Source organism: Morone saxatilis, unplaced genomic scaffold, assembly GCF_004916995.1.
Source record: "Morone saxatilis isolate NCDOM2014 unplaced genomic scaffold, NCSU_SB_2.0 Contig10, whole genome shotgun sequence".
NCBI lineage: Eukaryota > Metazoa > Chordata > Actinopteri > Moronidae > Morone > Morone saxatilis.
The window spans coordinates 4,195,635-4,214,469 of NW_023339652.1; the positions used below are offsets into that span (position 1 = coordinate 4,195,635).

At 39.1% G+C, this 18,835-nt stretch overlaps 1 protein-coding gene across 2 annotated transcripts in view; it reads right to left on the reverse strand.

Moving 5' to 3' along the window:
• Positions 1 to 18,835, reverse strand: part of nrip2 (nuclear receptor interacting protein 2) — a 30,518-nt gene that overhangs the window by 6,480 nt on the left and 5,203 nt on the right. For both annotated transcript variants that reach the window (XM_035679329.1, XM_035679323.1), the window contains 3 exons: positions 7,405 to 7,719; positions 950 to 1,032; positions 288 to 394 (listed from right to left, as the gene is read on the reverse strand). In XM_035679329.1, the coding sequence (XP_035535222.1) occupies positions 288 to 394; positions 950 to 1,032; positions 7,405 to 7,719 (505 nt within the window). The remainder of the gene's footprint in view (positions 1 to 287; positions 395 to 949; positions 1,033 to 7,404; positions 7,720 to 18,835) is intronic.

The window sequence follows — 18,835 nt, forward strand, 5'->3', positions numbered from 1 at the left end:
TGCCAATAGATCCTCCCAAATGTTCCACACTGGACCTCTCATTTATCACTCAACACATTTGGTTTACAAACACCTGCAAAACTGACATTCACATCAGTTTCACTTTGTGCTTAGTGTCTGTTAGCTCCATCTATTATAAGACGGTGAACACGGTCCATTCACATTGTCATTTTAAACATATTAGCATGCTGACATTAGCATGCACCACTGTGCCCATGTATAGCCTCATGAAACCTGTTAGACTCTAAGCAATCCAAATCTTTTACAGTGTGATCTTATATTCTTACCTTGGACATAGGCTGAACACTGGACCGTCTGTCTGCCCAACTGCAGCTGCAGACCTGTCACTGAGCTGCTCACACCACATGGTGAACTGTCCTGACTGGGCACCAGTCTAATAATACACACAGACACAGAAAAACTTACAGTTGCTACCTCAGAAGTGGATTTCCTCAGTATATGTCACTCTAAATTTGATCAGCTTTTTATTAAAATGTCAATCAAAGGTTTGTGTAGCTGAGATTTTATGAACTAGCAGTTTGAAGACCAACTACATCAGTTTTATCAGCTTTCACTCTTTACCTTTTACCTTTAGAGTTGATATGAAAGTAAGATGAGAACAAAATGTCACATCCTCATAATACTCTTAGGCCACAGACGGAGCTTTATTTGGCATTTTAATGTCTTTTCTTAAAGATGAAGGTGATGTCGGGTCTTAAAGCGTCTGGAAAAACCTTCCTTAGGAGCTTAGAGGCTGTCAAATTTAAGCTATTAAAAATCTCCGTAAAGCTTATTTCTTTGCCAATTTTGATAATGTTAAAAATCAGTATTTGCTTTTGACTGATCTGATTGTCAAAGCACTTTGTACATTCCTTTAAAAGTTTTAAAAGGTAGCAGCTAATATATGTGTCGTGAGTGTATTTGTAGTTTAGAGCAGTCCATTTCTTACCCCAGCCTCTGGCAGCAGGAGGTGGAGATGTGGTTATGTTGGCTGCCAGTGTTGATGGATGCCTTGACTTCAGTCTCGCAGCACTGTGGGGAAGACAGAGGGGAGAGTTTGGTGTCACAGTGTGATTTTTCCACTTCAGTCTGGCACCAACGCATGCGAGGAAACAACCAGTCACAATAGCACATTAACACAGTTCTGGGGAGCCTTGGAAAACCACAGATCTCTTTTCTTTTGAACAAATCTATTCACTTTCCACATGCTTGTGAAAGTGCCAAACTGAAAAATAAAGTCCAAGTCGACTGTTAATCAACTCCCAGTGGTGCAGTATTTCCAATCCAGCTCCTTGTTTTTTGAGCCAAATGTTATTTTGTGTTTTTAGCTTGATCTGTATTGATTCTGTGTTGGAGCCATAAATCACAACTCTTCCGTTTATTGCTGCAGGCGTCTGGTTCAGTTAATAATCAAGTTATAAATAAACCAACAGGACACTCTGTTTACCATTACAGATGGCATGAGTTGTTTTTTTGATTATTGCTGACTCTATTTACTGACAGGATGCAGATTCTTCAGTTTGTTAAGTGGACTTTGATTTTTTTAGACTTAATGATCTCAAAAGAGTCACTACAGCATAAAATATTAATCAAGTGAGTAATGCATTTAACTCAACCAAACAACTCCATACTGAAGAGGAAGTGATCTATGACAAGTCACATGGTTCATTGTACAAACTCAAATCTCACTGCATTGCAGAATTAATGATGATTTTTAACTTTAAAGCAGTTAATCACTGTTTTTTATAATACGAAGTAACAGTATGTGAAAGGAGTTGCTCGTATGGACAACCTCATGTAAAATATCAGTCACTCTACAAAGCTTTTTAACATCATTCAGCTCATAGTTTTGGTTTTCTAGCAACCAACTTTACTGTTGTAGTTCACTTCTATCACTCTCATAGTGTCGTTTTCGACAGGAAAACAGTTGTTTTCAGCACTAAAGCTCTTAAACGCCACTGTGCACTAACTGACAACCACTAACACACACAGTTAGCAATAGCAACTAGCTGGTGAAGGTAGTGAAGCATATAGGCCTACAGCTGCAGCTGAAGAGCAAGATATTTGTATTAGGAGTTCTTAGAGATCAAAAACAGAGATACAAGAGAGTGAATATTAGACTTACATTCACCAGGTGGACACAAAAACAACTCAAAATGAATTGCTGCTAACATTGCTCTGTTTCTGCTACTCAACGGTATGCTAACAAGTTTACAGCTTGTGCCCCAAAGTGGCAAAAAAATCAGTTTATAGTGATAGTTTAACATTTTGGGAAATACACTTATTCCCTTTTTATTGCCAAGAGTGAGATGAGAACATTGATACCAGTCTCATGTATGTCAGTCAAATATGAGGCCTAATTCTGTTCAAAAGTTAAAAAATACAGCCATTATATTATTATTATTATTATCACTGTAGCAATGTTATATATTGCTTGCTTTATCCATACAAAAAAATATGTGTAAAAACACTACACACACACTATCTAAGCTAACTGTATTATGGCTCTAGCAGTCTCCAAGTTATGATGTTGCCATCGCAACAATTAACTCATATTCAACCAATCCCTGTGAATTATATACATGACCTTGCAACTTTAAACAATCATTGTAATGTCCTGAAAGTTTCTGCAATCATAGCAGGCTCCCAGGAAAAATGTTGAGCCATATGTCTCCAAACTACTCGCAATTTTTTCAGTTTGTACTTTCATTGCAAAAAAAATGCCTAAAAATGTTGCAACATGCATCCCAATTGTTTAGAAAAGCTGCCATGAAATCAGCATTTTAGGATGCAACAATCCCACAAAAAGCCTGTGAAATCCTGGAGATATAAGAAAGAAGCGAAGAAAGCAAATAAGTGTGTATATTTCCCCATCATTTAAGCTACAGTTTTACAGTAGTAGTGCTAACCGGCAGCTTGTCCTAATTTCCACTGACATTTCTCTTCTCCTGCATCTCACATTTGCTCTTGTTGGCTGCAGGGCACTTCATGTCACAAAGACGTATTTCATAAAGCAGGGGAAAGTCTATAGTGCAGCAGATTATAGTGCAGCAGATTGTAATGGTTTATGGGAACTGCCTTTTCTATTCAGCAACCTCTTCCTTGATCTCATGCAACCTGTACACAAGTGGGAACAAGTAATGTTCGAATGAAGAATGTATTCAGGACATATGGTTCCTCCGCATGCATGTGAGATAAGCAGTATGCTGGCACCACCCCCACACTGTTAACTGTGTATCAGACCATGTATAAATTAGATGTTTTTCCCGAAATGCAAATAGCCACATTACTCTTGTTGTTATTTTTAATGATTCAGCTTTCATATAAAATGCAGTCCAGGAAACAGTTCTTAATTTATATTTATGGAACATGGTTTAGGTCCTCACAGGCAGAGATGTCAAAATGCTTGACCTTGATGAGCTAAGAATACTAATATATAAGCAAGCAATACTGACATATTTGAAACAATTAAAGTGGAAGTAAACCCTGCACAGACTCTAAACCACAATATTAAATTAATATCACCCAGTTTCCTTCCTGAGATGTACTTAGAGCCGCTGAAAGACGAGGTAACATAAAAATCTTTGGTATATATCTGATAGCTCCACAATCTAAACAGTAATGTAGATTTAGTGTGTGTTAAAAGTAAATGCATTTTTTGTTATGTGTAATATTTCTGTTTCCTTTCATGTGACTTCTTTAATATTTTCATGTCATGACCCTTAGGATGACAATGTCAGTCCATTACTTAGGGTCCTTTTTGGGTCCTAACACTTTGGTTTCTGACCAAATATGTTCAAAATCAGCCTCAGCTGTACTTTGTATGAACATGGTCAACATTATACCCACTGCCTGAAATGAGCCAGTACTCACCAGTACTGAGTATCGGCACTGATTTTTGTCCAATATGGCCGTACCCACCACTGAGGTCACCAGTATTTTTTTTGCAGAGACAATAAAAATTTGCAAAATAATAAAAATAACCACTTTGATGCTTTCATGCATGCCCCCCAAAACCTGCGTAACTGCGTCACTGTGTATCACCTCTAATTACTGTTGCAACGTAATTCATATAGCAACAATTAACGCATAGTCAGCCAATTCCTGTGAATTCTACACGACCTTGCAATTTTGACCAATCATCATTCTTACACTAAAAAGCACTGAAAATGTCCTTGTTAAAAAGGATAGAAACCGCCAAAAGAATTAGGGTTATGTTGTTTTTAGGGTTAGGGTTGTGCTGAATTAGGGCACTGGCACCTTTTTTGGTCAAATTCAGGCACTGGTTGTACCTGCTTAACATCAGCTTGTTAGCATCAGCCCCTCCTAGATATTTATTAATATATTAGATGTATTATTGTATCTGTGTCACCATTTTTGGGTATTCTTGTGCTCTTGATTGAGTTTTCATTGCGTACTTGTGCTAACAATTTAAACTGACAAAGAAAAACATTTATGACTACATATTTTTGCTTAAATCAAGGAGCAGCTGCCATATATTAAAACATTGTCCCACATCTACTGTGGTTTTTACTGTCCAGCACCCAATCTGGTTCCTGTTTCTGTATATCTTTCTCTCCCCGTCATCCCCGTCATAAATCAATACCATATCCACTTGACCCGAGGATATTTCCCCCCTTGGAAATAAACACGTTCAGTTTCCGTGAGCCTTGTTTTGATCTCTCACACTCTGTACAGACTGAGCTGAGCCCCCTTTGTCCTCACGGGCACACCGGCTTATCAGCAGGCCCACAAACCCCGCTCTTTTGTCTCAGTCCTGGTGGTGCAGAAATCCCTCTCTCTCCCTGAAGTTTAAAAATAGCTTCCCGAATGAGTAACTGAAGAACACTTTGCATTCAATAAGTTGATGATAAAACCGAGCAAAGCACAATGAGTAATAGGGGAAAACGCTGAATCTACCAGAAAAGTGGACTACTAATTTTACACTAGCTGTGCTACATACTTTAACACAACAGGGAACAGCAGCTGTTTGATTACTGTATTGATTTCCTTCAAAGGATAAAAAATGTCTCTGTCCTTGGTGTCATACAGTGCTGCAATTCTCTCCAATCAGGATCCAAAAGGCCAAAATGTTAGCTATTAAATTTTGCCCTTGAGATAAGTATTTCATACTGGCATCTATGTATCTACTACCTTGATAAAATTTACTAGAGAATTAGATTTTTTAAAAATGCAACGTATATTTGTTTTGATTAATCACTTCAAGTGAGACCTTCCGATTGCTCGTTTTGTCTGATCAACAGTCCAAACCCAAAAGTATTCAATTTACAATTATTATAAAAACAGCAAATTTTTGGCCCTTTTGCTTGATAAATGAGTTATCAACTATCAAAACAAATCAATCCATCCTTTCAGCATTAAACACCAGTTTTAGAAATCTATATATTGTATCAGAGCATGTTAAGAAATGTAGAAAGTAAAAATTTTATTATTAGTTTTAGCATTATTATTATTATGAAGACTAAAGAAAGGAGGGAAAGAACCTGCTCTATGCATTTTTATGTAATGTCAGTTATTCAATGTTGGATGTCTGTTTTTGTCAATACTTTATATAAAACATCACCATTTCAACCAACATTTTGTTAATTATCAGCCGTCTCTGGTGGCTTGATATGAAAAATCAGCTTGAGGACAGACTGAATCGCTCCTTGAGATTTGGTGTGACCTTTCTGCATACATTAATCATTGGAGTGTTGAGAGCGTGTTAGATGGGGGACCACAGGGAGCATCTCCATGTGAAACCAGACAACCATTAATGCCTAATGTGCTTCAGAAAAGACAGTTAATAAAAAAGCACAAATACTGAGTCACTGCATGCATAATGGTGCAGTTTTCTACTTTGTTTTCTCTACTAACGGGGTTGTTTGAAATGCTATGTGGTCTTACACTAAAACACTGATAGACTGATAATGCAGTCACTCTCTGGGTTATTTATTTAAGTGGCACTTCGCTGATTTTACACATGAAGGTCAGTTTGTTTGTCACAACAGCTACTACTCCATAAAACACTGGTATGGAGTCTTCTGTGGCTCTAAGGATAACCTTCATGATGTCATCAGGGTCATTTTTGGCTTGAGGCTTAAAATTGTGTGTGTGTTATAAACCTGGGATGTGCAGTTTGAAAGATGTGGACATTTACCAGGCGGGTATATGAGCGGTATTGTGGTAAATGTAGGATCCAGTGCATGACCTAAACTAGAGACTAGGCAAGCTCAGAATCCATTTGCTATCGTCTGACGATACAAATGATTTAGCGTCTGGGCCAGCGGTCAATGTTTTCAGGGTGCAAGAATGCCATTATTGACAGTAGCTGCTAGAGAGTTAACAGGAAATAAGTGGTGTGAGAGGTGCCAGCTTGGTCATGCACCAGTTTCTTTGCTTAGTGCTGAAAAGTCTGCAACCTTTGATGTGTACATATTGCTGAGCTGTCGTCTTTATTGGAGTTGTCAAGTAAACACCCAAAAGCTCAATGTAAAACCAGCAAACCTTGTTTTCTCTGTCCCTTTAAATGGATTTCTTTGTATGATACAGATTGTTAACCTGCATACATCTTCATGTGTAATCTATTTTCTAGAGAACGTCCACAATAACACCTATTTATTCTAAAGCAATATCAAGATCTTGTTACCAAACGAGTTGGACAAAAGAATATTATACAATGTGACCACCAGCAGATAAGTACCGTTACACAATAAGCACACAGTAAGTGTTAAGAGCCAGTCATCAATAAGGAGCCGCACACTGTCTGACTGTAGACTTAATACGTCTCATTAATGTTATATAGAAGAGGTGTGCAGCCATACATTTAAAAAAAATAGTCTTGATTAGCTTTCTGTGAGACTGTCACTGCATACTACAGTCAAGTGGGCCCAAATGAGCAGTCATCCATGAGGGGCTAGAAGAGCTAACGTGGGATACAAGCGGGAAAAACTAGACCCCAAGTGAGAGGGTTACCTGTTGGTTGCCTGTATGTGTTTTAATATGCATCTGCACAAATTTGAATACAGTTTATTCTTTCCCACTTTTTGTCCTGAGGCCCACGCAGGTTTTTTTTTCCATTTCAAGCCCTTGTGCACTTTAGTCCTGTAACCAACATTTAATCAATTTTGGACACGTGCACACGTTAACCACGTTGTACTTTTAGTGACTCAGTTATCTGTTGTTCTGATCCAACCAGACAGGGTCCTGCCAGGCTTTTGATGTGTTGTAAAGAGAGAATAAATGAAGAGTGGGCCTTAAGTGATGAGTCATGAGAGCAGAATGGTGCTGTCTTTGTATTCTCTCTCGTTTTCAGTTTTTTATGCAGTAGTAGAAGCTGTCAGAGCATTGAACGTGAGCGGGGAGAGAGACATGCAGGAGTACACACTGAACACAGTGCAGTACCTTGCATTGAACAACCAGAGCTGTGAGGAGGGTCGAGCTCTCCGTGCCCTCGGCCTTCTCAGCTGTCTGTCTGGCTCCGGCTTCGCTGCTGTCGTCCTCTTCGTCCGACCGTAGGCTCCTCTCGCTTTCCTCCAGAGACTCCCTCTCCTCCGTGGAGTCGTCGGCTGTGCTCTCGCTCCTCTCCTCGGCGTCAGCAGGCCCGTCCTTGGTGTCGGCCAACGGGGAGCGAACCCTGGCGCTTTGGTCCCGGGCCTCACCTCGCAGCCGCGTGATGTTTCCCTCCATCAGGCGGCGCTGGACGATGCTGTGAGGTTGCTAGAGGGAGAGGCATAAGATAATTGGATGTCAGATGGCAGGTTTTTTTTAGAAATTAGTAGAAATGGAAGATGCGTTGAGTATCCCCAACATATATGGTTATAGATTCTCAAATGTCTTTCTTGACCTTATGTTATCTTAAATTGAATATCTTTGGATATTGGACTGTTGGTCAGACAAAACAAGACATTTAAAGATATTTTTTCACTGCACATCAAATCCAGGATATTTAGAGTCAAACAATGTGAGGTGGCAACTGTATAGTGAGTAAACTCAATGTATGTCAGAGGATAAGTGAAATCTGCATGTCTACCCCCGTTTGCATTTTGAAAAGATAAATATTTATAGTCTTATTATCTATACAGAGTACGTCACAGATAGCTTGTGACGCAGCATACATTTAATCTGAATAAAAAACAATATAAGTAGGTCATTGTGTTAAAGGAACATGTCAGTATAACTACAGTGTTTCCAGATTATCTATACATTCAGAGAAAATTATATTTTGCTCCCACAGCAGTGATAATAAAGCTTATTATTGCACATTAATGCAGGCAAAGATGTAATATTAGGTAATTACCACACAGACAAACAGTAAATTAATCTAACTGCATCAAATACAAGGTAAACTGCACCAGTTGACTGCTAGAGTTTGGATTTCTGCTTGTATTTGTCCATAAATGGTCTGTATTGATAATGTCAAAGCAATGACATTAGTATTGATTGAGCCGGGAAAGAGATCATTTGTGTACATGAATTACTAAGAGTAGATTTCATTACAAATGCCTAATTAGATTTTTCCCCCTAAATACTGCATGCTATGCAGACTGTTGATTTACAGTCCTTGTTATTTAAATTCAAGCTCCTTGAGATAAAATACAGTTTTCAGACTTGGGACCCCCCCCCATGAATGTGACCAGGTTATGAATGAAGTGATGGATACTGTCTTCCATAGAGCTGCATTCGAGAGATGGTATGTTATGTATACTTATTGCCTGTGGATTTTTGGCATTAGGTTAAGCTTAGTTTTGAATCCAAGTTATAATTGTCTGAGCATTACAAAAAATTCTTTCTAGACGAGTCCCACAGAAACAAATTTAAGCCAAATGTTATCACACTGCAGCAAGTAGAAACCATTTTAACTGTGGATGCTGAGGTGAGGTAGAGATTTAAGTAAGCGTAGCATTGGCCGACGCATTTCAGAACTTCCTTCCTGCCCTCTTTTCCTGCCCCTCCACACACAAAATAACACACACACTGAGATTTAAATTGCTAACTTTAGCTTCAGTGCAAAAAATTTGCTTTCCAAACTACCTGAAATGAAGGTCACATTATCATGTCATGAAAGCCAATTCAACACTTTCAGGTCATCACTGTCAGCAGGCGTGAAATGATTTTCTTTTTGCTACACAAGCCTGGTGGCTATGTTTTTTGCTAACACACTCTTCTCCTGTGTCACCTCCAGTCTTTCAGTAGACAAAAGCAGTTGCACACCCTTCAGAATAAATTCACAAAGCACTTAGAAAAGACAATGTTTTGACAAACTGTTCTTTATGGCTACAGAAACACATTTCAGACTATATTTAATGCAATACAGGCATGTCATTCTGTAAGGTACGTTAACATTAAGCTGTATATATTTCATGGTGTGTTGATCTTGATTAATGACACGTTTCCACCGTTTCAAAACAACACGTGGCCACTGACTAGCTGCTCTGTGGATCATTTAAAAAGTAAATTTTATTTAAGTTGCCTGTTCCTCTGTAATCACATTGCCGTTCACCAGTACGTATTCTGGGCACAGACATTCAGACAGCAAGCTTTAAAAAGAACAGGACACCCAACACCAGCAGCCGCTGCATTAATAAAGCACAAAGCATTTGCTTTCCTTTCAAGGGTTTTTTTTAACACTAAAATACCAGGATATTTAAGGCATGTTTACTTGAAAGCACAAGTAATTTTAGCTCCAAACACATACAAAAAGATTAAATCTTATAGAGAAGTTTAAGAAAATAAATTGTTTTCAATGAGAAAATAAAGACAAAATGAACAACCTTTGGTTTTCTTACATCTGGACTGTTGCCTTACAATATGGTCAAGTGATGTAAAAAAAAGCATCTGTATAAGCTTCAGGAAGTTAAGAATAGAGCATGCATCTGGTCCTGCACTGTTAATCTAGAAGATCAATTGAGAGAATGCAGTCTGTGCTAGCTGAAGGTGTAGAAGAAGCTGGTTTACTCAAGATAATCTTTGTTAGGGATGAGCACTGTTACAAGCTAGACAAGGAACAATGAACAAGAGCTCTTCCACAACCCAAACATAATGCTTTAAAGTGGCATATTTTTATGTTAACAATAGATCACATAACTACTAACTAAAAATAGTTGCTCAAGATGAACCCACAGAGAATCGGTTCCCATCATCTCTACAGAGCTTTTTTAGCATCTTTACCGCAACTGTACTGTTTTGGTTCACTCTCACTGCTCATCCGTGTAGTTCCCATCAGGGCCTAGCTGCTTTCAGTGGAAAACCTCTAAAAACCTACTGTACACCACCAGCACAGCACCAAATATCAGACAAACAAATATAGCATCTAGTTGGTGAACATAGTGTAGCATTTAGCAGCTAAAGAGACAGATATTACCCTCAGGAGTTAGTGTGGATTTTAAATCAGAACTAAAAGAAGATTGGACTTTAAGCATGAAATGGACACAAACACGACTCCACATAAATGATAGTGTTGCTTTGTGTCTGCTGAGGTGTAAATAATTAACTTCTGTTACAATTTGACGCTATATAAATAAAATTGGATTGAATTAAATTAGCTTGTTGGCAATAATCTCCATGGCAAAAGGAAGTGCAGTCATTAGTATCCTGTAGTATTGGAAGAGGGCACTTCAACAGATCACAAAAGTCAATATGATTCACCTTTACCAAATTTAATGGAAACTCTTGGATCAACTGACTCAGTAGCTGCCTTACCAGCCAACATTGGCATCTGCTGAGCCATAAAGTCACAGTGTAAGTATCTTGGTTGTGCGCCAGTCACAGAAAGGACATCCCCATCTGCCTACCTATTCTTACATGCTCTGTATTACTCAGCCTTGGATTTCTACCACCAGTCGTACGCACCTGTTGCCTGCCTCCATCTGCCCCCTCTTTGCGAATCAACAGGCCTTCAGTCACTACACTTTAATAGAAATTGCTGCGTCCACTTCACAATGCTCCCATTGGAGAACCCTTTAAATATCGCCACTGATGCTGCTGTGAGTAGCGGCAACGATTTTCACGGACTGGAGAGTTTTTTTTCTGGGTCACTCTGGGGCAGATGTGCTGACATTATGGGTCATCTTACACCTCGTTTCTTAGAGCATAGACAGTATGGTGGCTGACTGGAGAAAAAACTGGATGTGTGATTTGTTCTTAGATGACACATTCTGGATGATAGCATTGTGCGCTATCACAAAGGTAGTGGTCAATTAGAGCTGCCGACCTTCTTTTGTCTGCGAGGGAACTCCATCCAGCAACTGGGATTGTGCGACTCTGACTCTTATTAAAAGAATGCAGGAAGAGAAAAGATAGAACCGGCTATGTTTCTTTTCCACATTACTGGTCATTATTTGATGTTCTGCTCTGATTAACAGGCACACAGCAAATGCTAGATTGTGCTCTTAAAGTATTCCCTGAGCAGAATTTGAATGAAGACAAGGACGATTTCATGGGCTGGCAAGCAGCAAGGAATCAGAAAAATATGGAATAAATAAGAAAAAAAAAAGCATCAGGGCTGAAAACACCAAGGCTTTATAACCTTAACATGGCTGTAATGATGTCATCTCATGCCTGGCCATGTCTGAGTGTATGTGGTCTCACTCTGTGTGTGATCTGTCATTATGTTTTACTGGCACTTTGTGTCAGACATCCATCTGTGGATCTGCAGCTCAATCCAACACCTCTACAAATAATTTTGGAGTGATTTTTTGGAAGCCTGTCGGGTCAAAAAGCACAGATTCACCTCAGATACTGTAAGAGAACAGGCTCCTTGTTCCTTCTGTAGTAGATTTCTTGCGATGCATACAGTCAAGCGCTCTCTGTCATCCACTAGGCTTCCTGTCCAAAACAACAACACTTCAAACTAGTAATCACCACCCGTGTCACCGAGTTCAATTTAGCGCATTCGTTCCTCTCCGAGCTCCAGCTGCGGCTGAGCAGCTCTTAGCTGGTTTAAAAACAGGCAGTGATGATAGCTTCTCCTCCTCTTTACTCCTCTCCTCCCCTTTCCTCTCCTTCCCTTCCATCCCTTATTAATCCTCTCTCCTCCTCGTATCCTTTTCTTTTCTTTTCTCATATCTCCTCTCCTCTCCTCCTGTTTCCTTTGCTCTTTATTTATCCTCTCCTCTTCTCCCCTTGTCTTCTCATCTCCTCTCTTTTCCTAATTTCTCCTCTCTCTTATTGGTCCTTACCCTTCATTCTCTACCTTTCCTTGTCTTAGCTTTCCTTTCCTCTCATCTCGTCTCCTGGTTTTCTTTCTTTTTTTGTGTTTCTCCTCTCCTCTAATGTCATCTCCTCTCCTCGTTTCCTTCCGTTTACCTTCTATTTGTTTCTTTTCCTTTTTCTTTTCATTACCTCCATGTTTTTTCCTTTCCTTTCATCCCCTTTCCTATTGTTTCCTTCCATGAGCTTGAATTTCTTTCTCTCGCTTTTTCTCGTCTCCTCTCCTTGTCTTCTTCTTTTCTGTTCATTAACTTGCATTATTAACATTCCTCGTATTGTTACCTTTCATTTCCCCCATTCTCTTTCCCTTTCCTTTTTTCTTATTTCTCCTCTCCTTCTTCCACTTGTTTTTTCCCTTTTCTTCTGCACGTCTTTCCCTCTCCTCTCCTCTCTTTCCTCTCCCACATCATTTCTCCCTGCCTCTCCTCTCTTCTCCTTATGTCTCTCATTGCAATCAGTAGAAATCAAGACCATATTTTCTGCTTTCCATTGATTACATTTATTCCGTAAACAAACCCAAACCCTCAGTCTAAGATAAGAGCAATTCTAACCTTAAAAGTAATCTTCTCCTCTTTTCTTCTCTCCTCTCCTCTCTGCTCCGCTACTAAAATAGGAGCTTTCATGTTGAGCTCCTCCACATCTGAACTAATCAAATTCAATCAGGAGCTCCACTTAGGCTGGACTGAAAGTATTTTTCTATCGTTGTGTTCTGGACATTAGCCTCTTCCTCTGGCCTGACAGTCTGTTCCCCGTTTGTTTCTTGTTCTAACAATATTCTGCATGTCAGTTGACCTCTATCCATCCCGGGCACTCACTGGCTAAATCACACATTTAATAACAGTAATTAACCTCTTCTGCAAATTAAAAAACAGCTTGTTAAAGGGGATGCAAACAGTCACAGATCAAAGTTTATACGCATCTGCTAGAGTGTGAATGAGCAAAGGCGTGGAAATTATTTTAATGAAATTGCTTATGAAGTCTGGTGGCATACAACAGTATTTGTATTCAACAGGCGAAGGATGAGAAGGAAGGAAATCATGTCAAGTTCTAAGAGTTTGGAGAGGCAGGGCATTCTATTGAGAGATGTTTTTCTCCTCTGTGCTCACAAAGATTGAATCGGAAAACAAACACAATGTAATTTCAGCTGTTTTTCTCATTGTGCCACTCCCTGTGTACCGTGATGGTTGGCGTCTGTTTTTGATGAGCCCTGACTGCTCTGGGGTCAGCAAATTGTGTTAGCAACATCAAGCTGCTAGCAGGCGGCATTCAGTGTTGCCACATGTGCCCCCATTCTGTTTTGCAGTTCAGGGGTGAATTGGGAATCTTGTACTTTGCAGGGTGCATCTTGACCTTTTGTCTTTTTTCAATAAAGTGCAGCCGTTTTTTGACCTGGGAGGCTGGAGAGTTAAAGGGGGGCATGGAGGGAGAGATGTAAGGTGAACACATAGACGCAAATATTTGTAGATTCAGCGTGACGTACACTTTCCAATCATATTATCTCCGTTATGAATAAACATCCATTATTCTGCTTTGAAATCCTAGAATTTTTGACTGTAGAACTTGCCTAAGGATCATCACATATTAAACTTTTTGTCAGTATCAGAGAAATCCAGTGATAGTTTTCTGTACAACCACAGATACAGTGCAAACAGGAACTGCTAATAATAAATTCAACCTATTTTAAATATTGCCAATTTGCCAAAATATTAACATACATAAGCTACAAATTGGGCTCAAGCTGTAGGCCACAGCACTTAATCCATGCCAACATCCTTTCTGTTTACATCTTCCATAGCAACATAACCTAAAGGATGATGATCCCACATTTAAATAAGACAAAAGATAATACTCAGAGTAACAGAATCCATTCATATCAACATTTTCTATATTGCATTTTGAGTGTTTTGCTGAGAGGGGCCCCGGTGTAACATATTGAAAACCACTTATATAAGGCAGTTAATGCAAGATAAAGTGTGTGAAAAGACTCATGTCATGTGAGACATGTTTCTACCCCTGTGACACATTTCGAGGTTTCAGCAAATTTCTCACCTCATTCTGAGTGCTTGTCAACAGGCTGGGAATATGTAAATTGGCATCAATCATGGCCTCCTTGTGGATAAACCGCCATTAAATCTAATGAAGACAGCAGGCAGCAGCGTCCCATGAAGAGTTGATCTATTATACACTATGCAACCGACTGTTACGCTTCATTTGAGAGTGAATTGTTTTATTGTTTAAGCAGCTGAGGTGAATTTGGCATCGCTCAGGTGTAATCTGCTTGTTCATTTTTCACAGCATGTGGAGTGATTTTGTATGATATTATTCTGAACATTCACTGCTCTTGATTGTAAGATGAGGCTAAGATATTGTGCCAACTGATAAAAAAAGATGAACGATGAACTGAAGGATTGAACTGTGGAGAATCTAGCTGATCTGAAGCATGTCTGTATTGACAAAAGTTTAAACATTTATATTTGTGTAGGAGATCTAAGCAGCTTAAAACTCGCTCAAGTTAGCAACCCGGTGGGTTTTATGAGGTTTTATACATCCAGATATCTTCTATAAAGTACAGATATGGTGTCTAATTGAGACCTGTATTTATTTGTAAAAACATGTAGCCACACCGGGCTAGTAAAGGGGACCGTGCTTTTATTTGTTTTACGGAAGTCAAGATATCTTTTACCTTTGCACTGGGTGACATGTTCCTTTATTAATATGACGTTTACTTTGACTCAATCCCACATAAACCGTCCTGCTGCTGGAAATACTCACTAGAGCACTAAATGTGTATTAATCCACAGCTGAAAATAGTCCTTTAAAAACACAATATTTCCTCCTGTTTGAGTAATGTTTGCAAAAACTGCAGTGCCCGGCTCTTTTAGGAAATACTGTGCCATTTTTGAAAAATAAAACTATATTTGTGACTCGTTTTTTTATTATCACTACTGATGCTTTTAAACTAATCTTCTAAGCATTTTAAATGCTGGACATGGCTGTGCAAGCTATTAGTACAGTGTTATCTTATAGACCCTACTTACTGGTTTTGATGATGTTCTCCAGATAGACATTCGCTAACGCTGTTAGAAGTCTTTTTCTGGCCAACAGCCCCCCATTTGAAAGATTGTACGATCAACTTCTGTAAAAATAGAGCTGTTAATGGAGAAATTGTAAACTAACTTTGATCAAAGGGATCCTTTAAAGGGGGTTTCAAAATAGCATGAATTGTGTTTGCATGATAATTGATGAAGGATGTTGGCCTAATTTAGTTGTTTTTTTTCTCATTCATCTTATCATTTTTACATTTGAAAAATCTTGCATTCTGTGCTTCTTCACTGATTACAACACATGCAGACAAGCTACAGGAGCAAGGCTACCAAAAACAGTCTGTGTCTGCCATGTGACCTATGCTTTGCAGGCCTTAGTGGTCCCTCAAGGCTTCGACCACACAGTCGGAAAGCATTAAGAGATTGATGAACATATCTTTGTTTTGGTCTTTTCTTGGGATTTGTTGACAAGTAAAGTCTAGAATTAGCTGAATTAGCCTGATCCTTTAAATAAACTTCAGCTTGTATTTTTGAAAAGAGAATTAATGAGCCTAATGAGCGTATTGTGGCTTTGAACTTATTTAGGATAAACCTGATCAGAACCAGGAAACGAGTGCGGCAAAAAGGACAAACTTCAGGCTGAAGCTGGTCAGCTGTCTGACAAATTCTGTGTTCCTTTGTGTCTGTTCATACGTGGTCTGTTGCTGATCTTGCTGATGTGAGTCCTGTGGTGACCCCTGAACACTAACTAGTCCAAACCAAATCAAAGCCAGTGGGACAGAACTGTTAATGTATGAGTCCAGCACTACTCCTCCTCCTTATGTCTATCTCTTTTTCTCAGTTTCTCTTTTCCTGTATTTCTCCCTCTGTGAGTCAGATTGGAGGCTAATTGCCATGTGGACTAATTATCTGACTGCAACAGGCTCCTCTCTGTCATCCAGTCAGTCACGTGAGCTTTCTAATGCCCTCTTTCTCATTCTGATGGAGGTCCCCAGTGGCTGACTTCCTGTCGCACCGACCAGGAGGCTCTGGCAGCTTCACATCTGCTGTCTGCCCCTCCACTTCCTCTTCGGTCTTGTTTTACGTATCTGTTCTTCTCTTGCTTTCTGTTTCTTCACTAAATCCTAAAATCCTGTTTGAATGGTATTTGTTGTAATGCTGAATGATTAGTTGATTAATCAATTAGTTTATAAACAGAAAATGAATCAACAACTATTTTTATAAGGAATAAATGGTTAATTTTTTGCTTGACTGAAGGCTGTCTGCCTACAATAAGCCCTTTCTTTCATTTTCCAGTGTATACCCTGATTTAGTTATCTAATTTCATTATTACTGAACACCTGATTAATAATTAATTGAGAAGTCATCAGTTTTATTTTCCCTTTCTGAATCATTAATAGGGCTCATTGCTCATTGATAGAGTAAATGTCTGTTAAGCTGGAAATTAATAAAGACAAAGCCATTCTTTTCATTTAAAGAACTAGTTTTTTCGAAATATGCATATTTGCTTCCTCGCTGAGAGTTGGATGAGAGATTATCACTCTCATATCTGTTATATATGAAGCTACAGTAAGCAGCTGGTTAGCTTAGCTTAGCATAAAGACCGGAGGAAGGTGGAAACACCTAACATGACTCCTCAGAAAAAATCCTTAGCACTCTAACAAACAAACATATTTTTTCAAAATGTTGAAATATTCCTTTATAAACAAGCCTAATGTAGCTATTTTGAGAATCTAGACTTTTTAAAACGTCAGTTTTTAGAGAAATAATCATCAGTTAGTTGAATCAATATTAAAAATAATTATAGCTGCAGACCTAGTCATCCATCTTTCTTCCAAAAGCACATCCAGCTTTATTTGGCACCTGAATTTATGTCCACTGAACTATCAATTATAATAATTAAAAACACCACGATTCCATTTGGAGCCACTTTGGAGGCTGAGGTGTCATGTGTCACACCTGACCATACCTAACCAATAAACAAAAATACTCTTCCTCTCTCGCTTCCTGTATCAGTATCATGGCTTCTCTTCTCCTCTGTTGTTGGGGGTTTTTTGTCGTATTTGTTTTTGTCTGGTATTTTTAGCCTCCCGTCTTCCTACACAGCTCTGAGGGAGCAGCTGAGGGAGAGCGTTGCCACCCATCCACAGCTCCAGATGACACAGAGCAAGACAGGTTCACACTAACCTCTCTCCAGCCCACCTAATTGTCCCGGAGCTAATAATAAAGCCTGCATCTGAACTGATTTGACACGTTTGTTTTGGAGGGAAGAGGCGCAGGAAGAGACAAACTCCCGAGAGCCCGGCGATCACACTGAGCATTATTGTCGTGTTCGCTCTTCACTTTGAAGTGCTGCTTTGCCTTTATAAGCAATTGAGCTCAGCGGGTGAATCAAGATGCATATGAATGTAAAAACCTGTTCCAGGATGAGATGTACCGTGTACACCATCTGCTTGTACAAACTCATGACTTTTTGAAAGGAAAGGACTAGAGATCACAGAGTTCACTTAATTCCGTTTTGACGAAATCACATCTCCATACTGGTTTATCTATATTTCAGATTTTCTTTGCTTAAATCGGACATAAAGTTTGGTGAAACAGGACTTAAGTTGTATTGAAGACACACGGAAAAGGCTCACTTTCTTCCATCTATCTTTCTGTGCCACAGTTGTACATTCAAGCCCAGTTCTGTAGCTTTTGATCATCCTCAGAGGTACCTGGAGACTCCAGTCTCTCAATTACACAGGCCTTCACACACTCACACACACACACACACACACACTCTCACACAGGTTTCAGACTCAATCATCTGTAAGATAGGGACGTGAGCAAACGGACAGCTAAGCTGCAGGGGGAAGAAGAGGAAGACTCTGCTGCAGCAGACTAGGTGTGTGCCGCAAAATTAGACCAATGTGAGATTTTAAAGGAAGCTATTTTTGTGCTGAATGGTTCCTACAACCAATATGTGTATCTCTTACATTTGAGCAATTTTAAAAAGCACATATGCTAAAAAAAAATATAAATATTTAGTTTGACAGAAAAGAAACACAGACACTTCAGCATACAAATGAACTCATGTGTCATTTCATAAAGGAGTAGTACAACATTTTGGGAAAACTGCAAGAGTTAGATGAGAAGATTGATACCACTGCCACATTTGTATTGTAAAGGTCACTAGCAGCCGGTTAGGTTAGAGGGAATCAGGTAGCCTGGCTCTTTCCAAAGGTAACTAAGTCAGTCAACCAGCATCTCTAAAGGTTGCTAAGTAACACGTTATATTGTTTGTTTAATCTGTACACAAACAGAAGGACAGTTTCTGTTTTTTGAGGAAGAAGAAATGTTGTTTGGGTTGCTTTGTCTGTCTTTTTTGTCATTTTGGGTGAGCAGTTAAAGAACAGCCTGCCAAAATAATTTAGTTTATAGTTAATTAGTTTTACTAGAAATCATGCTATTTCCATTTAAAACATGTGATTGGTGTTAATTTGCTGCTTTAAAGTCATCTTCTCTTTCCTACATTTTCTGTGTCTCCCTCATGTTGGTGCAGCCTTGAGAAGCGAATATTGAGTGTGTGTGTGTGTGTG